This window comes from Callospermophilus lateralis, chromosome 1, assembly GCF_048772815.1.
Source record: "Callospermophilus lateralis isolate mCalLat2 chromosome 1, mCalLat2.hap1, whole genome shotgun sequence".
Taxonomy (NCBI): domain Eukaryota; kingdom Metazoa; phylum Chordata; class Mammalia; order Rodentia; family Sciuridae; genus Callospermophilus; species Callospermophilus lateralis.
In genome coordinates, this window is record NC_135305.1 from 80644606 (window position 1) to 80670910 (window position 26305).

The 26305-nt window shown below is 37.6% G+C and overlaps 1 protein-coding gene across 1 annotated transcript in view; it reads left to right on the forward strand.

The window, feature by feature from the left end:
• Window positions 1-10807: 10807 nt before the first annotated feature.
• The window catches only part of LOC143405081 (protein FAM221A), a 29945-nt gene continuing 14447 nt past the window's right edge, over window positions 10808-26305 (forward strand). The window contains exons 1-5 of the mRNA XM_076863426.2: window positions 10808-10902; window positions 14764-14937; window positions 17362-17552; window positions 20217-20423; window positions 25989-26096. Coding sequence (XP_076719541.2) covers window positions 10838-10902; window positions 14764-14937; window positions 17362-17552; window positions 20217-20423; window positions 25989-26096 — 745 coding nt within the window. The 5' untranslated portion in view covers window positions 10808-10837. The remainder of the gene's footprint in view (window positions 10903-14763; window positions 14938-17361; window positions 17553-20216; window positions 20424-25988; window positions 26097-26305) is intronic.

The window sequence follows — 26305 nt, forward strand, 5'->3', positions numbered from 1 at the left end:
CACCACTGCGTTACAAGCCCACCCTTACTGTTGATTTTTTAAGAGTCAATTCTTCATAGCCAGGGGCAGTGGCGCATACCTTGCAATCCCAGTGGCTTCAGAGACTGAGGAAAGAGGATCGTGAGTTCAGAGCCAGCCTCAGCAATTTAGTAAGGCCCTAAACAATTCAAAGAGACCCTGTCTCTAAATAAAATATAAAGAAGTGCTGGGGATGTGGCTCCATGAAAGCATGTCTGGATTCAATCCTCAGAACCAAAAAAAAAAAAGTTTCATAATTATGTTTTCAGGGGCTGGGGATGTGGCTCAAGCGGTAGCGCGCCTGTCTGGCATGCACACGACCCGGGTTTGATCCTCAGCACCACATACAAGCAAAGATGTTGTGTCTGCCGAAAACTAAGAAATAAAATATTAAAATTCTCTCTCCTCACTCTCTCTAAAAAAAAAAAAAAAAAAAAAAAAAAAAAAAAGACAATAAATGGGATGGATTCAAACTAAAAAAAAATTATGTTTTCAGTTAATTTTAGTTAATTGTGCCAAGCCGGTCACTGTTTAGATACCCATGGTTCTATGGAACTTAGATTCCAAGAAGCATCAGAGAAAACCATATAGTTAATATACTATTTAATGTTGGATATATCAGAGCTCTGAAGAAAGTAGAAAGGATAAGAAAAGAAGGGGACAGGAATGCTATTTTAGGAAGATGGTCAGAGATGCCTTCCCTTCCATTGTAACATTTGCGTTAATACACCTGAATTGTGTTTGGGAGGGAACTATGAAAATATCTGGGGTGAGTGAGAGTCACAGACAAATATCAGGTTTGAATTTGCTGAGGCAAAACCATGATTGATATGGCCTAGGAAGAAAAAAATCTGCAGAACTGAGCAGGAACAAGAGAGGTGGTTGGCCAGAAAGACTCAGGTAAGAAATGCAGCCTGGGGCAATTTAGAGTTGAGTTTAAAGTTTAGTTGAGAACTCCAGATTTTAAGTGGAAATGGTAAGTCAGTAGAGAATGTGGCCATTCAGATATCAAAGTAACTGTTATTCTCTTTTGCAGTGCTGGGGATTGAACCCTGGGCCTTGCATATGCTAGGCATGTGTTCTACCACTGAGCGACATCCCCAGCCCAGAGATTGACATTTGTATACTAAAATGTCAACAGTATGTATCCCTGGGCAGAAAGATTTCAGATGTTCTTCCCATTTTGCTTCTCTGATTTTTTTTTTTTAATTTATTCTCAAGCATTGAGCCCTACCATTCTCCTAACCAATAGTTCTTAACAAAGTTGATCTTTTTTTGTATAATATATAAATTCCTTTCCAATTCAGTAAGTATAATGGTTAATCTGTTGTTTGGCTGTATTACATATATCTTTCATTAAATTTTTAAGCATTTTGGTTGCAAATAAAATATTTAGCTCTTTGTGTGGGGGCACCTCTAAAGTCTGATCACTTTGCATATGTTATTTAAGATGCTGGAAGGTAATAATAAAGTGTGATAAATTACCCATTTTTGGGAGACAAACTGGCAAAATGTTACCACTTGAATGGAAAAATAAGGGCAAGGCTGGCATGGTGACACTTATAATCCTAGCATTTTAGGAGGCTGAGGCAGGAGGTGTGTAAATTCAAGAATAACTTTGGCACTATAGGTAGATCCTGTTTCAAAATAAATGAGTAAATAAAAAGGGCTGGGGATATAGCTTAGTAATACAGCACCCCAGGAACAACTCCCAATAGTGCCCCCAAAAAAGCATAGAAAATCCAAGGTAGGTGACTATCCTCAGACTTTGTTTTAGATCATGAGGAACAGGTCAGAAGGATTTTGCAGCATAAGGGGAAGATAGAGTGTTTAGTGGCTTATCTATAATTAGGTTAAAGAGTGAGGAAGGGATTGGGTAGTGGTTAGACTTAAACAGATCAATTTTGTCATTTCATAGCTTGGGTTTTTTTTTTTTTTTGGTGCTGGGTGTTGAACTGACGGCCTTGCATATGCTAAATATGTGCCGTTTTACAGCTTTTTAAAAATATAGTTTAGTGGTTAATGGACCTTTATTTTATTTATTGGTATGTGGTGCTGAGAATCAAACCCCAATCTCTTACATGCTAGGCAAGTACTCTTCCACTGAGCTACAACCCCAGCCCGGCTACAAAGATTATTTAAATTTTAATGTTTTTTGTTTGTTTGTTTGTTTGTTTTTTAAGATTTTATCTGTTTCTGTGTCTTTCAAATATTTGTTGAGTGTGTTTAAGACAATAAGTCTGATGTAGGTCAAGTGTAACTTCACAGTGCTTTTTTAATATGTGTTAGCAGCATTATTCACTTTAATAAATTACTGTTTTATTTTATTTTATTTTTTTAAATTTTTTACCTTAACTCTTTCTGTGTTGTTGTTGTTTTCTTTTGTAGTATTGAGTATATGAACCCAGGGATGCTCTACTACTGAGCTATATCCCCAGCCCTTTTTATTTTTTATTTTGAGAGTGGGTCTAATTTATTTAGGCTGGCCTTAAGCTCATGATCCTCCTGCTTCAGCCTTCTGAGTAACTGGGATTACAGATGTGTATCACCATGCCTGACTCTAGTGCTTCATTTTATCTACCGCCCCCTTTCTTTAATATCTACAAATTTTTTAGGCAATGAAATGAGCTATGGCTCTGAGGACTCTGTTGGAGGTGAGAGGATTGTTGATATGAAGGCCTGGGGAAAAAAAGGAAACATTATGAATCACTGGTGTGAGAATTACACAAAGCATTAGGTTATATTCAATTTGAAACATTTTTGTTTGCCTTCAAATGACGTTTAATGAGTATTTGAAACTACTGTGATACATGGGAATTGAACATTCCCTAAAGGCTTGTGTATTGAAGGCTTGGTCCCCAGTACAGCAATAGTCAGAGGTGGGGTGTTGGGATGGGATTGGATCATGAGGATTCTGACCTCATCATGGATTAATCCATTGACAAATTAATAATTGATGGCAGCTGGTAGAGACCTTAGGAGATGGGGCCTATTTGGGAAGTGGATCATGGGGCATGCCCTGGATAGAATATCTTGTCCCCAGTTTCTTCCTTGCTGCCCCCTGTTCTGCTTCCTGGCTGTCATGAGCTGAGCAGTTTCCCTCCACACCCTTCTGCCATGATGTTCAGCCTCACCTAAGCCTCAAAGCAATGGGGCTAATCAACTAAGGACCTCTGAAATCATAAGCCAACATAAGTCTTTCCTCCTTGAAGTTGTTTTTCTCAGGTATATACCAGCAGTGAAAAGTTGACTAACATAACTTTATTAAATCTTTTAATTTTTTCTATGAAGAAAAATATTGAAATGATATAGAAATACTATGTTGAAGTCGATTATTTTAAAATACCTTAGGTTTTAGAGTTGAGGTTGGGTTTTAAACTTTCATGCTGTAATGGTATGACTTCGGGAAAATGTGTATTTTCTAATTCAGAACTTCCAGATCCAAAGCACTGATAATGTCTATCTTATGTGACTCCATGGGGTTTTTGAAAAATTAAGCATGATATGTCTAAAACCCTTTGAGATCTTAAGAAGAGAATATGTGAAAGAAGAACTATTGAATGATTATCTCAATTTTCTAACATAAGGCTTTGCTGAAAGAACATGTTCAATACATACTTGTTAATTTAACACAAAAAAAGGAGTCTGAGCAGTAGCATATATGACACAATAGAAAGATGTTTCTTAGTACCATAATTCTTAGACTGTATCACCACACAATCTGTATTTATAACCATAAGTATCACACAGTATACTGTTTGAAATAATGAGCTATACTTTTTTGGTACCAAGGATTGAACCCAGAGTCAGGCTTGCTATTTTGTACCAACTCACTCTCTCAGGGTCCTATGAGAACTACTTTAATCTAATGAGGGCAACACTCCCAATGGTCTGATCGCCTAGCACTAGGTTCTACCTCTTAAGGATTCCACCACCTCTGTGCTGCCACACCAAGGCCAAGCTTCCAACACAAGAACCCTCAGAGGGCATACTCAAACCATAGCAACTGCTTACTTTTCTGTTTTGTTTATCTCCCTATACCCTGAGATCCTAGTATAATACTTGATATGCAATAGGTAGATGGTAATATTTGTAAGATGAATGGTTATAGGTTGTAGAAATAAGTTCAGTGTAGATCTATGTTCAGTGTTGACTACATCTGCAATAAGATTCAGTTTCCCTAAATGTATAAAGAGTAAAATTTGCTAAAGTAAAATAAAATAACTCTTCTTGTGGTTTATATATGAAGTATCCCCCCCTTAAGCTTCATTGTAAGATAAAACAAGAATGTTTAGAGGTGAAATGATTAGGTTATGAGAGCCTTAACCTAATCAGTGGGTTAATCCACTGATACAGCTTAACTGGGCGATAGCTATAGGCAGGTAGAGTATGAATCAATGGAGGAAGTAGGTCACTGGAGGCATGCCTTCAGGGTTTATATTTTGTCCCTGGTTAGTGGAGCTCTGTTTTCTGATTGTCATGTCCTGAGCTGCTTTCCTTAACCACACCAGTTTGCCTTAGATGTTTTGCCTCACTTGAGGGCCAGTACAATGGGGTTGGCCATCTCAGCAATGAGACCTCTGAAACCATGAGCCAAAATGGACTCTTCCTCCTTTATATTGTTCTTAGGTATTTTGGTGACACAGATGCAAAAGCTGACCAAAACCACCCCATACTAGTCAACTTTTATATATTTGTTTGATTAGTAAGATGAGAGACACTTATGAGAAATTCAAGAAAGTAAATTAAAATACAGACCAAGACTCATTTTAAGAGTCAAAAACTTCTTTAATAAATAAAATCTCAATCCTCAAAGGAATTTTGCAAATTCTTTTGTTGTTCTATCATTTGTATTGTATCGATAGTAATCCAGTTAATTGGGCCATGGTAAGGAGCTTAGAAATGTTTAGGATACATTAAAATTTTTGTTGTGGGGGTAAATACAACAAAACATGATCTGTTTATGAAATAAGTTTTGAAAGCAGTCATTATTTTTTTTTAGATAACTTCTTGTATGAATCAAGAAAAGTATCCCCCCCAAAAAAAAGACGGGAAAAGGGATCATTTTAAACTTATTGTCTTGATTTTAAAATGTAAGATAACTAAAACATACTAATGAAATAAAATCAAGGAGATCTTTTCCTCATATGAATGTATTTATTTTTCTATTGTAAAGCAGGGTTACCTTCAAAAATAAAATGACACCAACATGGTATATGAAAATTTGGTATGAAATTTCAATAGTCAATATTGACAAATCAGGGTTAACACTGTATTAAAGACCATTAACTAATACTCATTTAACAAACTTTCAATAAAGTGATTATATATCAAAATTGTAGCAATACCCAAGGTTATACAAGTGTAGTTTAAAAAAATTTTTTTAAATTGTAGATGGACACAATCCCTTCTTTTTATTTTATTTATTTTTATGCAGTGGTGAGGATCCAACCCAGTGCCTCACACTGTGGTAGGCAAGTGCTCTACCATTGAGTCACACTCCCAGCACCAATACAATTATACTTTTATTGTAGCTGTCCTTTACTGAGAGCTAATTAAATGTGGAGCAAGTGCTTTAAAGGAGTTATCTCAGTTCATTCTCATGGGAGAGATGCTTTTATTATTTTCAACATACAACTGGGGACAGAAGCTTTCCAGAGTTCTGCTTTCAAAAAATTTGCCTGGAGATATGAGAATAATAATAAACAAAGTGCTAAGTGCTCCAGTGGAGAGTGCCTAAGAAGAACTGCCTTTAGCTGGTGGCAGGAAGGAAAGTCTTCCAGAGAACAAGATGCCTGCCTTGGATTTAAAAGAGGAGTTTGCAGGGTAGAGAAGAGTAGAAAATACTGCTAGCATCTCAGAAGAGTGGAAAATACTGCTAGCATCTCAGAAGAGTGGAAAATACTGCTAGCATCTCAGAAGAGTGGAAAATACTGCTAGCATCTCAGAAGAGTGGAAAATACTGCTAGCATCTCAGAAGACTCATATGACATGAGTTGAAGATTAGTGAGACTTATACTATAAGTATTTTTTTCATCACATAACACACATTGCATAGTTCCTTGTTTATTAAATAAAGATCTGGCTTGGGCCAGGAGGGAACAACTGTTTGAGTTGTCATGAAGTGGGGGAGGGGGCTGGAGTGCTGCAGGGATTGTAGGACCAGCATATTGGCTAGAACTTTGTTACTCATTTATCTGTTGAACACTTTTTTGCTTTAACAAGTCTCTATAGAATGTATAAATGTCTGGGAGACTTCATAGCTTATTAGGTTATGGCTGAGTTATTGCACTTTGGTTAACAAACACTTGATAGGAAGTCAAGAGTGGCAATGGGACCTGCCTGAACAGAGGGATGGCTTCAAAATGGGGCAAAGGGCACTAATAAGGGTGAGGGGCACCCAAACAAGTTGTCTACATAATATTTTACTTTTTGGACCTGAAAAATGTAAGAAAGTACTTTTGAAAGCAAGCATTGTGGTTCAATATTTTCTTATTATTTGCCTATTCTGTCAGCATCCAAAGTTCCATTACTATTGATATTCTGATCTCCCATGAGGCAAAAAAGTGAGCACTGCAATTAAGGGCGTTCATGAATTTTTTGGGGTGTGCTTTCCAGTACACAAAAACATTTCTTTTTTTTTTTTTTTTTAAAAAAAAAAAAAACTTTATTTATTTATTTTTATGTGGTGCTGAGGATCAAACCCGGGCCTTGCCTGTGCTAGGCAAGTGCTCTACCACTGAGCCATAACCCCAGCCCCAAAACATTATGTTTCTACTCTACATGTGTCTATTAAGTGTATAAGATCATGTCTTAAAAAAGTGTTTACTTGAATTCAAAAAACTTTATTGCTAAAATAATGTTAATAGTCACCTGAACCTTCAGACAGGGGCAATCATTTTGTTGGTTGTTTTGATGTTGATGGATGTTGACTCATCAGGGTGGTGGTTCCTCAAAGCTGGGGTGACTGTAGCAATTCTTTTTTTTTTTTTTTTTTTTTTTTTTTTACATTTGCTGCATTGATCAACTCTTCCTGTTATAGAAGATTTCTCTGTAGCATGCAACACTATTTCATAGCATTTTATCCACAGTAGAGGTTCTTTTGCATTTGAAATCAATTATCTTATCTTAAACCCTGTCACTACTTTATCAGCTAAGTTTTGTAATATTTTCCATCCTTTCTTGTCATTTCGACAGTATTTACAGCATCTTCACCAGGAGTAGTTTTCATCTCAAGAAACCACCTTCTTTGCCCATTCATGAGAAGCAACTCCTCATCTATTATAATCCATCATGAGATTGTAGGAATTCTGCGACATCTCCACATTCTACATCTAATTCTAGTTCTCTTACTGTTTTTACCATATCTGCAGTTACTTCTTCCACTGACATCTAGAGCCACTGCATGTCAACCATGAGGGTTGGAACCAACTTCTTCCAAACTCCCGTTACTATTGATATTCTGATCTCAAATAAGGCATTAATGTTCTTATAGTGTTAAAAGATAAGATTACAACAAATCTAGATTTGCACATCATCAATTGGCTTCATTTGTAATTCTAGAATCGGGCAACAGTCTGGACCAAAAATAGTTCAGAATGACCTCTTCTACCAAATGGTTGGGGTTATATTTATAACCAGAGAATGGAAGTGATGTACAGAAAATGAAAGCAAGGCACAGAAATAGCTCAGCTGATTATAGCTCACATTTGTCTTATTTGAACATGGTTTGAACACTTTGCCACTTGTGATATGCTGCGATTCAGCTACTTGTTGTAAGAGTAGGTTACAGTCTGTTCATGTATCAAATTAGGTTATATTTCATTATGTACAGAAAAACCTTCAATTCTTTTGGTTAAAAATGTACAGAGACAGCTTAAGCTAAACTTAACAATGGCATTTAGAATGGTGAAACCTTTCCAGAAGTCTTCAATTTACTTTGCCCAGCTCCATCAAATAAATCAGTATCTATAGTAGCTATAGTTTTTTCTAATGTGTTTCTAAAATAGTAAGTCTTGAAAGTTCAAATGACTTCTTGCTTCATGGGTGGAAGAATGATATCATGAAATCAACATTGATTTTATTCTCTTTTTTCTTAATTTCATTCTCTATTAATCTCTGTCAGAGCATTGGGGTGACCAGGTGGACTGTCAATGACAGAAATATTTTAAATGAAATTTTTTTTTTTCCTCTGAGCAATAGGTTTCAGCAGTGAGCAGCAAACAGTAAACTATACAGTTACCCAGGCTTTGTTGTTCCATTTGTACAGTGTTGGAAGAGAAGATTTACTATAATTCTTAATGGCCTTAGGATTTTTGGAATGATAAGTAATCACTGCCTTTAATTTAAAGCCACTAGCTACATTAGCCCCTCATAACTGAGCCAGTCTGTCCTCTGAAGCTTTGAAGCCAGGCATTGACTACTCTCCAGCTAACAGTCCTAGACACATCTTCATCTAGTACAAGTCTGTTGGATCTCTTCTTTAGTGTAATAACCTTCTTTAATTATTTCTGCTAGAACTTCTGGATGACTTGCTGCAGCATCTACATCAGCACTTCTTGCTTTGCTTTGCAGTTTTATGTTATGAAGATGGCTTCTTTCCTTGAGCCTCACGAACCAACCTCTCCAGCTGCAGACTTTTCTTCTGCAGTTTCTTCACCTCTCTCAGCCTTCCCTGAATTGAAGAGAGTCAGGGTTTTGTTCTGAGTAGGGATTTGGTGTAAAATAAATTTGTGACTGATTTGACTTTTCATGCAGAAAACTAAAGTTTTCTTCACAAAATCTTTTGTCCTGTCTCACCTTTCTACTAAGCCTAAACATTTCTAGCTTTGGATTTATTTATTTATTTATTTATTTATTTATTTATTTTTAATGTTTTCTTAGTTGGCAACAAACCTTTATTTTCCTTATAAATATAAGAGAATCAAACCCAGCATCTCATATATGCTAGGCAAGTGCTCTACCACTGAGTTATGTATGTCCCCAGCCCTCTAGCTCTGGATTTAAAGTGAGAGGTGTGAACTCTTCCTTTCATTTGAACACTTAGAGGCCACTGTCAGGTCATTACTTTGCTTATGTTTGATGTTGTATCTCAGGGAATAGGGAGGCCTGAGGAAGTAAAAACAGATTTCGGACTGGCAGGTAGGTGGAATAGTCAGAACACACAAGCTTTTATTGGTCAACTTCAACGTTTTAGGATTGGGGTTTTTGCAGAGTAGTATAGAATTTGCCTAGCTTGGACAAGACCATCGGTTGGAACCTTAGCACCATAAAACCAAAAACAAAACAAAGTTTATTGTTTTATATGCTGTAGTTCGGTGCTCTTAATAAAACAATTACAATAGTAATATCAAATATCATGGATTACAGAACATAACAGATACAATAATAATAAAAAATTTTGAAATATCACGAGAAATACCAAAATGTGACAGAGACATCAAGTTAGCACATGCTGTTGGAAAACTAGCTGTGATAAACTGATTTGATGTTGGGTTGCCACAGACCTTCAATTTGTGAAAACAAAACCAAAAAAACAATGATTTCTGAAAAGCACAATAAAGTGATGGGCAATAAAGAGTGTTATGCCTTTAATTTACAGAGGGTACTAGAGTGGATCCCCAGGGAGCTTCAGAGTTTAAGTGCTCCTCCCTCCTGAGTAGTAGATTTCCTACCCCTTTGGCATGGTAATTCAAATTCAGGCAAATTTAGTGGAAATATTTCCAAAGGTTAAAAAAAATTGGGGCTGGGATTGTGGCTCAGTGGTAGAGTACTTGCCTAGCATATGTGAAGCACTAGGTTCGATTCTCAGCACTACATAAAAATAAATATATAAAATAAAAATTTTCATCAACAACTAATGAAGATATGTGTGTGTGTGTGTGTGTGTGTGTATAAATAACAACAACAAAGGAAAAACAAACCATCAAAAGCTTAACTAAATTATTTTCCCTTAAACTTATTATGTACTTTTTTTGAGGACCATGTTTTCTTTTCAAACTAGACTCAAATACCCATGATTATATCAATTTTTAAGAAATTCTATTATTTTTTGTGGTCCTGAGGTTGGAAACCAGGGCCTCCTGCTTGCCCAACACTAGCTCTACCATTGAATAATATCTTCAGTCCCCTTATTAGTGTTCAAAGCCAATTTTGAGACACCAGACACCAGAATGGCAATATGTAAACCAGAATGTCAATATGTAAATCAATAGTTGTGCAACTGATGTGATTCTGCAATCTGTACATGGGGTAAAAATGGGAGTTCATAACCCACTTGAATCAAAGTGTGAAATATGATATATCAAGAACTATGTAATGTTTTGAACAACCAACAATAAAAATTAATTTAAAAAAAAAAGAACATAAAAAAAAAAAAAAAACCAAAGCCAATTTTGAAAACACTGCTATTGTGGTGAGGCCAGCTTCAAACACACCAGGATTTTCTGGAAATAGCTTGTTTCCAAGACTTGGATTAAGTGAAAAGAGCTATTTCCCATGAATCCATGATATAAAAGGCATTGTGCTCCCTTGTTACTTACAAGGACACTGGCCAGAAGGGAGCAGTGTCGGGAATCCTCTTTGGCCGGCTGCAAACTGCCCCCAGGCGGCCAGGGCCGTGCTGCAGCACAAGGGCTCACGTGCCTCTGCCTGTGCCGCCAGGCAGCAGCGCTCGCCACCTGCGCGGTCACGGCGCCCGCCCGCGGGGATCTTTGGGCTGGGCCAATCCACGGGGCTGTCCCGGCTGCTGGGCTGTGTGCTGGCGCGCGCAGGCCGAGCTCGGGGCGAGTGGCGCAGGCGACTTTAGCCTCCAGCGGCCATGGAGCGGCTGAGGTTGCCCCCCGGCGGCGCCGCGGCGGTGGACGAGTACCTGGAGTACCGCAGGTGAGGCCGCTCGGGGCTCACGTCCCGCCCCTCCGCCGGCCGAGAACTCCGGGCCCGCTCGGTCTCCCTCGCCGAGGGGGACTGGTGGCGCTGGCCCTGGCCTCCTGCCGGGCGAGCGCTGGGATCGGGAATCTCTTCCCAGGCTGTTGAGGGAGGCCTGGATTAATTTCACATCTCGTCTTGCTGAAATTAAATATGCTGACCCGGAGTTCTAGTCAGCAATCGGGGTCTGCCGCGGCCGTTTAGCCTCCGCTTCCCAGAGGGATGTGGACTGTATTCTTGCAGAGCCCCGTGGTTTCCCCCACTCCTATGTGGCCCCTGGAGAATCCCACGCTGAGCACACTCAGTTAGCAGACCTCGAGCTCGCACGTCATTCCAGTGTTAGGGCAAGTCGTGAACTTCCAACGTGCTCCCAACCCCGAGGTGCTGGTTTGGACAAAAACACCCCAACGGGTGTGGTTTTGATGGCTTTGGAGTCCTGTATCCCGGACAGGAAACACAGCCTCTCCTTTGGCTTGAGGATGTGATTCACTGTCAAGGCTCTGACAAAGGCTGAGGCACTTGGATGGAAAGATTTTTAACCCTCCTCCGCCCCTCCCCCATCTTCTAACAAAAAATGTGGACAGTTGGAAAACAGACCAAAGGGGAATACCGAGAGGACTGGCAGAAGGATGAGAAGTTGAAGGGGAGAGCTGTGTGTGTACCGATGATAGGTGACACAATCCTGGCTGGGCTGGGGAGACCTAAGCAGAAGGCGACTCTTCCTAAAGCTGGTTACTCTAAAGGTGGGGCGAGGGTGTGGGGAGCACAACAACGACTGGGGATGGGTCCCGGGCAGATGGGTTCTCTGGCAGATGGGTTTCCCAGCTGTCAGCTAGTTTAGAAGTGACTGAAAATTCTGAGCTGGAATCATGAGATTGGGTAAGGAACTTGATGGGTCATTCCCCATGTCTTCTTAGGTGGGTCTGGGTAAGGCAGGTTATAGAAACTACACTCAGCCCTTACCCAGGGCAGAACCGGCTCCTGTAACCTTCATGTTTTTGTGCTTTTTCCCTGGGAGCAAGTTGCTGAGCCCTGGTGTTGACTGATGTTAGAAATACAGAAGGGCATGCCACCAAAGAAGATCTCCAGCAAGCACACTGGGAGGGCAGTCCACCTGCTTTTATCCCTAAGGCTGTGCTGCCCCTTGTCCTGATAGGTGGAGCCTTGGGTTATAATCTACGTGATTGGCTAATTTTACAATCTGGGTGGGCAAAGGGAAGGACTGTAGGTAAAATGGACTTTACATCCCCAAAAGGCTAAGGAGTGTGTTTTGAAAAGGGACCACTGAACTTTCTATTTCTCACAACTGAGAACTTAGATATTTAGATGTGTGTATTTGGGCCTTAGCTTGTCCCTTACCCAGAAAGTGCTAGGGGCAGGCCTGTGGATATTATTTTTGCAAGCATAAATAGCACTCAACATTTCTCTTTAAAAGGGATTATCAGATCCCTTGTTTAACATCAGGATTTGAGAAAGGCCAGGAAAACCGGACTTGGGTGCTTAGATATGAAAGAGGATCTGTGAGAAGGGTCAAAAAGATGAGTGTCCATCAGAAATGAAATTTTCTTCCTCAGTTTTCCTTGATTTGGTCATGCCTAAGTGTTTTCGGGGGAGGCAGATGGGAGGGGAAGTGTAGAGTCCTTGCTACTCAAAGTACCTGAAGCTGAGAACTGTAATATAGATATGACCAGGGAGCTTCCTGGAAAAGAGAATTTCAGGCCCACCCCCAGATCCAAGAATTTGAATCTGCATTTGAAGGAAACCTCCTGGGATCTGGAAATACAATAAAATTTGAGAGGCACTGGTTTAAAATTTGAAAAACAATCTCTTCCTTAAAAGATCTGCACTTCATGGGAATCCTGTAGTAAGTTCCAGGCCAGCCTAGTCAATTTTGTGAGACCCGTCTCAAAATTTTAAAAAAGGCCCAGGAATGTAGCTCAGATTTAGGATGCTTGTTTAACATGTGTGAGGTCATGATTTCAATTTCCAACCCTGGGAAAAAAACATGGTTTATTTTAAGATCTTTCTGTGGGCCGGGGTTGTGGCTCAGTGCTAGAGAGCATGCAGAGCATGCGGGAAGCACAAGGTTCGATCTCGGGTCACATAAAATAAACAAAATAAAGGTATTGTATCCATCTAGTAATAAAAGTGTAAATAAATAAATAAAAGATAGATAGATAGATAGATAGATAAATACTTTTCTGTTCTCTGTAGGTATTCTTCTTGATTGTAATAATAAAGTGTAATAATCCTCAGTTTTCCTTGGAAGAAAATGTCCTTTGGACAGAAGTGTTGTTGCATGCCAGCAATCTCAGCAAATTGCCAGGCTGAGGCAGAAAGATCTACAGGTCCTGGGTGGCCTGTGCAGTTTAGAGAGAAAATGTCTCAAATTAAAAAATGAAAAGGGTTGTGGATGTAGCTCAGTGGCAGAGTACCTCTGGGCTCTGCAAAAACAAACAGCAACAAAAAGAATAACCAAAAAAAAAAAAAAAGTTTTTTTTTCCTATTGTATATCTCAATTGCTTAAATAAGGAAGAAGGTTGAAGGATTTCATAATTGGTTTTTTTTTTTTATTTTCTACCTCAACTAACAGTTTCAAGTTCAGAAAAATGTATGTATTCCATAAAAAAGTTATGTTGCATTTTACAAATGACACTTTTTATGATTTTTAGAGGTTAGGGGGCATTTTTATGGAGAAATGTCTTCCTCTTTGAAGACCTTTGTTTAGTTGTACCTTCTTTTCCTCCAAAATTGTGATGGCTTGATTTTTCCCATAAAATTTTGGAATCTGAAATTAAGTAATGAAACACCTAATTGTCTAATACTCAGGTGTCGGTATGAGCCTGTGCAAATCCAAGCATGTTTTTAGAACCTACATAAATTTAAACTCCTGGCCAGGGCTTAGGTTCAGGTATGGAATTAATCATGTTGGCTTCTTCATTGATTTGTTGTTGTTGGTACTATTTTTTTAAAAGACAAAAACAATAGATTTTCAGCAGCTTAGGCTCTCGATTTTAATGAGAAGAACGAACCTGTCTGACTCAGAGTCACAGGAGAAACTGAGATAAATATATAGTAATCTTCCATCGATATGCCTTAATTAGTAAAGGCAGATGGTGTGAAATCATTGACTTTTAATTTATAATCCTTTGTTATCAGGGAATAGTAGGAGAGAAAAGATTTCTTCAGTCATCACTAGGTTCATGGCTGAGATACCTATGATAAAAGACAGATTAACAAGAGAAAAGCTTGCCAATTTATTTAAGTTTTATAAGATCCTTCAGAGGTGAAGACCCAAAGAAACAGGAGATCTTGTGTGTTTTTATGCTTAGGTTTGATGAAGAGTGGATAGTCCTGGAGAAGTATGACCAAAGGACAAAAGGGTGTGTCCTAATGGTACAAATTGGGGAGCACTTAGTAAGGCCTATTTGTTCAGATTCTTCTCCCTGTCATGGTATCTCCTCCAGCATGTGCTTTTCCTCCAGGTATGGGGAGGGGACCTCTGGAATGACTGATGTATGACCTACTGCAGGGAAGAAGAACACAGGAAGGTGAGAGTGGCCTTCCTGCTTCTGCTGCTTCCTCAAATGCCAAGGAGTCATGTTTTGGGGTAGCATGGCTGAACGCCATCAGAAGCAAAAGTTTTATTATCATTGTTTGTAATGGGGCTCTTAACAGGTGTCTAAAACAAAACAAAACAAACAAAAAACCCTCAAAGCAGCCTTTCCTTTAACTATACAAGTATAGTTTTAATTACAGTTTAGTATGTGTAACCTGGAACATTCTCAAGGGTAATAAGACCAATGTTTTCTGTTGTAGAATTGTTGGTGAGGATGATGGAGGGAAACTTTTTACTCCTGAAGAATATGAAGAATACAAAAAGAAAGTTTTACCTATGCGCTTACAGAACAGGTTATTTGTGAGCTGGCGATCACCAACAGGAATGGATTGTAAACTCGTTGGCCCAGAGACATTGTGTTTTTGTACACATAGGTAACATAGTTTATTGCTATTTTCTCATGACTAGAAAATAAGAACAATAGCAAAACATATTCTCCTTCCATAAGTAATAATGTGATGATTAAGAAACATTTAAAAATAGGCTTTGGGCTGGGGCTGTAAATCAGTGTCAGAGTGCTTGCCTCACAAGTGTGAGGCACTGGGTTGGATCCTTAGCACCACATAAAAGTAAACAAATAAAGGCATGCTGTCTATCTACAACTAAAACAAACAAACAAACAAAAAACTCCCCAAAACAAACAAACAAACAAAAAAAGAAAACAACAACAACAAAAAAAAAAACCTTAAAAAAAATAGGTCTTTACATAAAACAATAGAAATACCTAAAAGGTTTTTGTCATTAAATTTTTTTGGTTCTATTCTTTTAGACTCATAGACTATTGCCTTAAGCACCTCTGTTTTCTTGGTGAACAAGATATTTGTGCTCCTGTGGCTCTGCTGTGGATCTTTCAGTTTGGCTAGGAAGCAGTGTCCACCTGTCCCATGCTACCCATTGATAAACAACCATTCCTCCTCAAATTTACTAATCACCCTTCCCATCTTAAAGAACAGCTGTGTTGATACTCTTCTTTAAGAACCTTTCTTTAGAAATAAAAACATAAGCATACACTGCTTTTGTTACAATGTTTGCTTTTGGTTACAAGGATCATTGTTCAAGACAATCACAGAAGCAAAGAGCATAGGGGGCTCCAGTCCTTGATGCAGGCTGCCTGGGTCTGAGGTTTGCATTTCTCTGTGTACATGCTCTACTTCAGATTTTTACTACCTTCTCACAGTTGTAAAGATAAAAATGATCAAACTGCTTCACAGAAAAACCACTGAACCTATTACATGTTTTCAAACAACAACTTTGATTTTTTATTCTGAGGAAACCACTGAAGGGTAAATTTCTTGTTTTGATAGGAATTCCTGGGGCTCATTTTTGAGAGACTTTTTGTGTAGTTGCTGTTTACAGTTGCACTTTGCCAGAGGTTGTTTTAGGCAGTTGCTAGGATGAGTAATGTGTATACGGATTGACTTTAAGCTTATCTAACAATCTCAGTTAAAAATATTGTGATGGATGGAGGTGAGGCATGTGTTGCTATCTTTTAGAACTGAAGAAGGGTTTGGTAAATTTATGATAGTTTTATAATTTATTCTTGTAAAGATTTCATGCTAGTTTCTTATCTATGTAGCATTTGTAGAGCATGGATTTGACCCTCAAAAACCCAGCCAAATTCAAAGGAGAAATTTGTAGTACTGAGATCTCTATTCAAACTATTTTTCCCCCTTGTTATCGAAGTGAGACATTGTCATTAAGGAAAATGGGGAGGTATACAGAACACACACCATCCAACAGCTTTATCTATGTAATTTTTCTTTGCATAGTTCATTTAGTTGTTGGTTTTGTGTGTGTATAAAATATTGAGCACTTTTTTAATGACAGAATCACAGAAGTATATATTTTTATTATATAAATAATAACCTACATTATTATAGTAATCTCAGACAAGATTTTTAATACCTGCGTGATACTCCAGCTAGCCCAGTGGTGTTTATCATGTGTTCATTGAGCTCTGAGCAAGACTCAAGGGTGCACCAGTTGGAAGGGCAGGTTAAGGGAAGGAAACGGGGGCTTCAATTCCTGCTTTTACTGACTCTACTTTTGTCTATTTTATATTCAGGCTACCTGGGTCTGAGGTTTACATTTCTCTGTGAAAGATTTTAATTGAAGAAAGGGTTAAAAAAATTTGAAAACTATCCCCTAGTTGTTTGCTTATCCATTCCATATATGTGTGTATATGCATATAATAGCAAATATATACCATATGTGTACACATATGGTATATATTTGCTATTGTAGATACTATTATTAATATTGCTTTTATGCACAATGCTTTTCTTTACATGTAATTATTTTTTAGGGTATATATTCCAAAATGAACTTCTTTTTTTAAAAAAATTTTATCTTTTAGTTGTAGTTAGACATAATACCTTTATTTCACTTATTTATTTTTATGTGATGCTGAGGATTGAACCCAGGGTCTTGCACTTGTGAGGCAAGCGCTCTACCGCTGAGCCACATCCCCAGCCCCTCAGAAGCATTTTTATAAAGAACCTTTTTGACATTCTCAGGTTATACATATAATATTAAAGGATCTACAATGATGAGCAAGTATTTTATGTATCTTGGTATTGCTGTGAAACTTCTTATATAATTCAAAATAAAAATCTAAAAGTATAAAGATTCCCTCTGACCAAAGCTGACAAATACTGCATACAGAGGAGTTTGTTTTCCTTATTAACAAGAATAGCAAAACCAAACAAAACAGAATTGTATTTGCATCTGACAGAATAGAGATTGTAACTTTTGGTAATACCCGATTGTGTTTGTATGTCTTCCCTTTCTTTTTTCAGGTATAAGCAACATAAAACTGACTTTGAAACAATTCCACAGCAGCGCCCCATTGATCTGCCTTGCCTAGTGACTGGCTGCCAGTGCAGGGCTTACCTTTTCGTGCCTTTGAATGGCACACAGCCCATTCGCTGCAGGTGCAAGCACTTTGCTGATCAACACAGCCCTGCACCTGGTTTTACATGCAATGCATGTAAGTTACACTATTATACATAGCCACAGGTTGGTTGAATTTCTCTATTGAATATTTAATGTGTCTTTGTACCAATTTAATCAGGTACAGAGCCAATATTAAAGAGCTAAGCAGACTGGAATAGAGCACAGGAGGGAGGGTGTCTATGTGGGGCTGAAGTGACTTTGGTTAAAAGAGAGGTGGATGTGGATAAGGAACTCAAGGAGGACCCTCATTAACTCACACATATTATCCAAATTATTCATGGCCCTGGATTATTCCTTATGATCATCCTATTTTATAAGAGTTACACCCATGAAATTGCATTATATGTGGATTTACTTACACAAAATATATATTTAATTTACTTACACAAAATATCTTTATTAGTAGGGTGCAGTGGGGCACACCTCTAATCCCAGGGGCTGGGGAGGTTGAGGCAGGAGGATCTTGAGTTCAAAGCCAGCCTCAGCAATGGCGAGGCGCTGAACAACTCAGGGAGACCCTGTCTCTAAATAAAATACAAAATTGGGCTGGAGATGTGGCTCAGTGGTTAAGTGTCCCTGAATTCAATCCCCAAAACTCATCCCACACAATAAAATATCTTTATTAATGATCCAACCCTGACAGAAACAACTCTTCTTTTCAACAAAAGCCTAAGAGAGGAGGAGTCAAATGGGCTTTCACATCACATCAGTTCATTCAGCAAATAAATCAGAGCACCTGCTCTGTCCTAGGCACTATCATTCCAGGCACTGAAATATAATGGTAGGCATGAGCATGACCTTCCTCACTTGCAGACACAATTCAGCCTCTTGGTAATTTGGTCTCTTGATATCTGCAATTATCTCTTCATTTTGAATTTTATCTTATCTTGAATTTAAAAAAACTAAGCAAAATTTAATGTATAGATACATAGAGTTATTGGCATGCTTAATAATCATGAACTCTAACCTCATAAATTAATGGGAATATATTTTAGAGAATTACAAGACACAATCCAATCTGATTCAAAAATTTAAAAAGTGGGAGTTTAATCAACTAAATTTTTCTTGTTCTTCTCTCCTGCTCCTTGCTCTTTTGTTCTTCTTGTTTGGGGGATCAAACCCAGGGTCTTGTGCATGCTAGGCAAGAACTCTACCACTGAACTACACCTGCACACCTGCAGGCCTCAACTAAATTTTTTTCAGATTATATATATATATATATATATATATATATATATATATATATATATATATATTAGTTGTGCTTGGATACAATACCTTTATTTTATTTATTTATTTTAATGTGGTGCTGAAGATGGAACTCAGCGCCTTGCACGTGTTAGGCGAGCGCTCTACCGCTGAGCCACAACCCCAGCCCCTTTTAAGACTTTTAAAAAGAATTTCACACATCAGATATTTGAGCTGAGCCAGGCAGGTGGGGCATGCCTGTAATCCAGTGACTTGGGAAGCTGAGGCAGGAGGATCTCCAGTTCAAAAGCAGCCTCAGTAAAAAGTGAGGTGCTAAGCAACTCCATCAAAACCTGTCTCTAAACAAAATATAAAATAGGGCTAGGTTGTGGCTCAGTGGTCGAGTACACCTGAATTCAATCCCTGGTATCAAAAAAAATTTTATGGGGGGGGTTGATAATGATACTCAAAATTTTTCAGATTGGGGATGCTCAATCAGTAGTCTATACAAATATTCCAAAATCCAAAGAAGTCTAAAATCTGAAATATTTCCAGGCCCAAGAACTTTTGATAAGGGAAACTTAACCTCTAAAATATTTTAATTGAAAGGAGCAGGAATGAACATGTTTCAAAGACTTCATATAAGTGTTGGATAAAGCAGATTTATGTGTCATGGCTCTCTCTATTTTTGAGAGGTGTGAGCTGGTAATGATTCTACTAATGATATATTCTGGCTTCCATTCCAATATGGCTTGTTTTTTTATATAAAAACTTCATTTAGATATAATGCACATCTTTAAGACATACAATTTAATGATTTCAAATATATTCATCAAAGTGAATCTTGGGCAGGTAACAGCATAATACATTTTAGAACATTTTCATTACCTTAATAAGAAACTCCATATTTGTTAGTAGTCATTCCTTATTCCTATCTCTCTCCACCCCTTGGCAACCACCAGTCTACTTTCTATTTCTATGGATTTGCCTATACTGGACATTTCATGTAAGTTAAATCATAGGATATGTGGTCTTTTGTGACTGACTTCTTGGACTTAGCATAATATTTTCATGACTCCTTGGTGTTGTAGCATTCATCAGTACTATCCTTTGGATCTTTTTGGGGTTTATGGGTTGTTTTTTTCTGTATGGCTTTTATCAGAGTTGATCTGTAGGGTATTCTATATGATTTCAACCTGGACCTGCCCATTGGGCTGTCCCCATCATATGTGCATTTAACTTGGGTTTTGAGGACAGGGCCTGCATTTCCTATACTTCATTCTTTAACTTCCTTTCTTTAGTCCCAGCTGGTTTTGCAAAAATATCTTTTTCCTTCTACGTATCTTATGTACCCACTTACCACTTCACCATCTTTCAGAAGTAAGAGCAGTGGCCTGCAGGGAGGTCAGGGGCACTGGGATAAAGGGTCAGAAGATCTGACCATATCCTTTGGGTGGACAGTACAGTACCTGAACTTTAAACATGTAACGTCTTTTCCGTCTTTATTCAGGTTCCAAGTGTTCAGGATTCCATAGCTCTTTCACATGTGCTTGTGGTCAGCCTGCATATGCCCATGACACAGTGGTGGAAACAAAGCAAGAAAGAATGGCTCAGGGAAAACCAGTGGGACAGGATGTTCCTTTTGCAGCAATGGGAGGATTAACTGGTTTCAGCTCACTGGCAGAAGGCTACATGCGATTAGATGACAGTGGGATCGGTAAGTGATGTCAGATGAATTGTGATCTTGTCATGATTTTTATGGCGCTAACAGTAGTGAAGTCTTTGTTGAGCAATTTATGTTCATCATGTTTATTTTTTAGAAAATATTCCCTCAGTTGATTGTTAATCTTTAGAAGATTTCATTGCCACTATGTGATACATTGTCATTATAGAAAATTTAGGAAAAAAAACAAGGAAAAAGATCACTTCTACTTCAGTAGCTGCACGTATCCCAATTCATATCCCCATCGTTTGTGATAGCCAAATAATGTTTATTTTGTTTGACATGATACGGTTTACTTGTTACCCTATTTTGTCCTGTTTTTAGCATTATAATCATCTCATTTTGGAAAACTGTAGGCTTGTGCTCATATGTGTATATGTACCTTTGCCTGCATACATGTAATCACATCTATATAAAATTTGTCCATACATGTATATATCCCCATATATTTTCTGTGTACATGTAAGTCTAACTAATATAGGGAAAGGTTTAATAGGATGTATTCGAAACTCTTGAAGGTAGCTGTAAACTTAAGAGAGTTGAGGGGGATTGGGGAGGTGAATATGTTCCCTGTCTACATTAAACACTTCTATGTGGGAATTTTATTTTCTTTTTACAACAAAGATATATTTTATTTTTTCATTAAAATTATGTAAACATACATGTATACTTTCTTGTAAAACTTCAAACAATAGAAATGAAATATAAAGTCCCATTGTGCACACTTTCCATTACACCACTTTCTTTCCCAGAGAGTAATTTGCTGTCATTAACTAACTTAATTTTCTCTTAAGCATACATTTTTACAATTTACCTCCTTTTCTTAGAAAAATTTTGAAGGCCTATTATGTCAGGAAACATGAATTTATTTCATTCTTTTTCATTGCTACACAGTATTCCACACTGGAGTTTATCAGTTTAGCTATTTCCTTGTTCATAGCATTGAAGCTTCCATCTTTTTTGCCATTACAAACAATCTTGTCCAGAAAAATACTTGAACTTGCTTCCTTGTGTCCTTTTATGACTTTGACTTTAAGGTAGCTATAGGGAAGTAGAATTGCTGGGGTGAAGTGTGTGCTCATGTGAATTTTTAATATATGCTGAATGCAAGTTGTCTTCCCCAAATGCAAAAACTTCTCTTTTTTTCCTAAATATTTATTTTTTAGTTATAGGTGGACACAATATCTTTATTTTATTTTTATGTGGTTCTGTGGATTGAACCCAGTGCCTCATGCATGGTAGGAGAGTGCTCTGCCTCTGAGTCATAATCCTAGTCCCAGAACTTGTTTTCTTTCTTGGATATTATTTTACTTATAGTTGGACACAGTATCTTTATTTTATTTATTTTTATGTGGTGCTGAAAATTGAACCCTGCATCTCACCTGTGCTAGACAAGTGCTCTACCATTGAGCCAGAACCCCAGCCCCTAGAATTGTTTTTTTTTTTTTTTTTTTGGTGCTGGGTATTGAGCCCAGGGCCTTGTGCATGCAAGGCAAACACTCTACCAACTGAACAATATCCACAGCCCAGAACTTGTTTTTAATTCCTCTCATGGTGATTCTTCTTACCTACTTTCTCACATTTGAGCTCATCATTGATATTACTAAACTTAATTTTTTGCCAGGCTGTTGTGTGAAATTGTTTATTGTGTCAGTTTGCTTTCTCTAGTTATTAGTGAGATGAGGATCTTTTCATATTTATTAGCTGTTTTACTCTCTATGAATTGTCTGTTCATATTTTTGCTTGTAGTTGGACACAATATCTTTATTTTATTTATTTTTATATTTATTTTATATTTTTGCTTGTTTTTCTCTTTTCTCTTTTCTCATTGACTTATGCAAACTCTTCTTTATATATTCTGAAAATTAATCCTTTCTTTCTTTCTCTATTTTGCAGATATTTTCCCCCAATCTGTAACTTGTTTTTAATCTTTTCTTTTTCTTTTCTTTTTCAGTGTTGGGGATCAAACCTAGGGCCTTGCACATTCCAGGCAAACGCTGTACCACGGAGCTATATCCCTAGGCCCATCTTTTTATCTTAGGGGGAAAAAGTCAATAGTTTTTAAATTTTGGACAGGCCTTCCCTATTCAAATTTATTCTTACTCTAATTTTAGAAACATAATCTTCTTCATTTTACCTTAATATGTAATTACATTTTTAGCTTTTTCAGGCATCTGGAATTTTTGTCTTTTTTGTGAAACTCTGAGGTTATGTCTAACTTCAGGTTTTGGACAAATTGGTGGACAGTTATCCAACACCATTCTTTGTCAAATAATAGGAAACTTTTTCATAGTCTATCACACTTGTTATTTTGTATTGCTGGCCTGTTTGTCTGTCCTGTGCCAATATTATGTATACAAAATTTTGATGGCTTCGTGGTGTTTTGATATTTGTTATTCCTCCTGTTTATGTTCATCTTCTACGATTGTCTTGATATATTTATGCATTTTTCTATTCTAGGTAGTTTAGACATCTAACTTGTTAAATTCCGTAAGTAAAGTAGAATTTGCAGTTTTAATAGGTACATGATTGTAATAGGCTCATGTATCAGTTACAGAGAATCCAAATACAAGTACAAAGATAATGATGATGGTGGAGGCTTTGTGCCAGGGGTTATTCCAGCCGTTTCATGTGTATTTCCTCATTTAATCCTCCCAACAACTCCATGGGTTAGAGTAGTCTTATATTACACACTAGGAGACTTAGCACAGAGAAGTAAACAACTTCTTCTTTTTTTTTTTTTAATATGAGAGTTTTATGGTTATACATAGGATTTGGGTTTGTCTGGATATATTCATGCATGTGTAGAAACTGATTTCAGTTCATAATCTCCCTGTTCCCTTGCCCTTTCCCTTCTGTCCCACCCCCTTCTCCTTCCTCTACTCTCCTAGACTTCCTTTTTCTTGCCTATTAGTGTTTGATTGCTTCTTTAGGTAATCTTATTCTTCCCTCCCTCTTTCCTTTCTTTTACTCTAGCTTCCACCTATAAGAGAAAGCATTCGACCTTTGAGTTTCTGAGTTTGGCTAATTTCACTTAGCATGATACTCTTCATTCCATCCATTTACAAGCAAATGCCATAATTTTCATTCTTTTTAATGATGTTTAGGACTCCACTGTGTGTGGAGTGTATAATACAACCATACAGTAAGTGTGGGATAAATACCACAATTTCTTAAGCAACTTCATAGAAGTTAACAACTTGATCTGGGTTCTTCAGCTAATATCTTTAGTTTCAACCTACAGAACATTATGGCCTCCATAGTTGGCCTCATTATTTCTGTACAATTTACCATATTGTTTTTAATAATGCAACCTTAATTTTATTACTTTAGAATTTTTCTGAGTCATTCTTACCTTTTAATTTTACTGAATTATAGCATCTTTTGTGAAATTATAAAAATATGAATTATCATTTTAATTGAGATCACATAGAGTATGTAGATTGACGTAGAAATAATTGATATTTTTGAAATGTTGTCATTTATCTTCTTCTGTGAAGCTAAGTGAGATACTGAAATTGTTTTTCTAGAAGTCCTGCACAGTTCTTAATTAAGTTTATTTCTAGTTATTTAATCTCTTTTAAAAATAGCTATTCTGGGTTGGAGCTATAGCTCAGTGGTAGAGCAGTTGCCTACCACATGTGAGGCTCTGGGTTTGATCCTCAGCACCAAAAAACCCAATAAAAATAAAGATATTGTGTCCATCTATATAACTAAAAAAGAAAATAAATAAGTGTCATGCATGTTTTTTCTTCCATTATGTTTTCTGTTTGTTTATAAAAAGCAAATGTTTTCTGCTATTTTTATTATCAGTCTTATTACTTAATGTTAGATTTATTAAACATATTTTTACTGTATTTTGCAAATAATGGTATTTTTGCCTCTTTCCAATATTTATGAACCTTTTTACTTTGACTAATTTAATGGCTACTACTTTCACAAAAATGCCAAACAACAGTGATAGTAGCTGGCATCGTTGCCTTTTTGTGATTTCTAGTATTTTATCACCCAAGTATCTTCATAGTATTCAGAAAGAAAAATCTCTCCTCTTGGCCCCTGAGGGAATAGAGGGAGAAGGTACAGAGAGGTGAGGTTGAGGAGAGGAGATATATGGTTTCATTCTTTGTTTTTGTCCTACAGTCAAGTGTGGGGGAGTCCAGGGGCAGAGGTGCCCTGTAGCCATGTAGGCCCCTAAATAGAGGTGACCTCTGGCTGGGATACAGTTCCTTTATGGTATACAAGGACCATCATTCCTAGCTCTAAGGGAATGCTTGTCAGGTAGCTCAAATGTGAGATAATGGCAATGCCGTCCCATCTGTCATAGGGGGACAAGGTGACCCCAGGGCCAGAACTGAAGATGGGTCGTAAGAGCCAGGGGATTCCATAGAAGAAGTGGCAAGCTTTGAGGGAGTCTGTACTTCTAGTGAGAGCCAGTATGAGGCCACCAGGTCCTATCAAGCTGAGGAACCAAATGACAAGTTAGGCCATCCTTGAGCATCTGAGATCAGTAACACATGCATCAACCAGAGGACAGCACTAGGGCCTGAATGGACCTGAACCTCCCCTCCCACTCCTATATTCTCCTGTGCCACATGAGAGAGTAGCTGGGGACAGGAAGGGGGCCAAGAATTGGAAGGGCTGAACAATTTTTCTATACTGTTCACATTACAAGATGGGACTAACTTTAAAACCATTTAGGACTAAAAGTTTCTTTCCTTCCCTGTGCCCCTATGTGGGGACAGGGCTGTGGGGAAGTGGTAGTTTTGGAGGAAGTACACATTTTCTCTGTACTTTTCCTTTTGGTCCAGAAGTCCAGGCACTAAGCACCAAGTCCAGGCATTAAGGTCTTTGTAATTTGTGGTTTGTGGATGGTGGATATTTCCTTATGTCACTGGAGAAGGAGCTTTCTTGTTTATTTTTTATACTTTTTTGGATTTTTTTTTTTAGATCAGGAAAAGATTAAAAATTCATTTAGTCTATCCTCATCAAGCAGAGATTTCTGGTTGTAACCATATTAGCGTTTAGTGATTTACTGACATAGGTACTCTAGTGGACAATATTTATTCATATAAAAAATGTTTTGGCGAAAGGTGTTGAGAACTGCAGAAATACTTTTTTAAACCATTTTCCTTTATGTCACAGATAAAAATTGAAATAAAAATTCCTGTGGGTTTTTTTTTTGAGATGGGATCTTGTGTCGCCCAGACTGGTCTTGAACTTCTGGGCTCAAGTGATCCTCCCACCTCAGCCTCCTGAGTTGCTGGGATTATAGGCATGCATCACTGTACCCAGATAACATTTTCTTTTTTGTAGAAAGGAGTTTTCTGCTGGGCATGGTGGCACATGTCTATAATCTCAATGACTTTGAAGGCTGAGGTAGGAGGATCACAATTTCAAGGTCAGCCTAGGGAACTCAGAGAGATTCTGTCTCAAGAAAGTTCACCAAAAAAAGTTTGCCAATGAGTCTTCTTAGATTCTAATTTACTTCTTATTAGATACAATAACTTGTATGTATCCCTATAAGTCCAGATTTTCATTCTGCATGTGTTTTGTTCTCAGGTGCACCTTCAGTTGAATTTTTAAATTCCCCACTTACAGCCATGGACCACCCATTTCTAAAAGCATTGCAAGGACCATCTACTTCTTCTCCAGAAACACTAATAAATGGTAATGAATTAGAATGAGAAATATTTTTAGACGTAGTAAGCTTCTCTTCTTTCTACTATTACCACAATTTGACCTGTTAAACTTTTATATTGGCACACACTGCAAGAAAGAAAGCAACTACATTTTTTATTGGGAAAAATAGATAAATCTGAGAATAACAAGGAATCTGATAATAATACTAAAAATTAAATTTTAGAACTTTTTCTTGT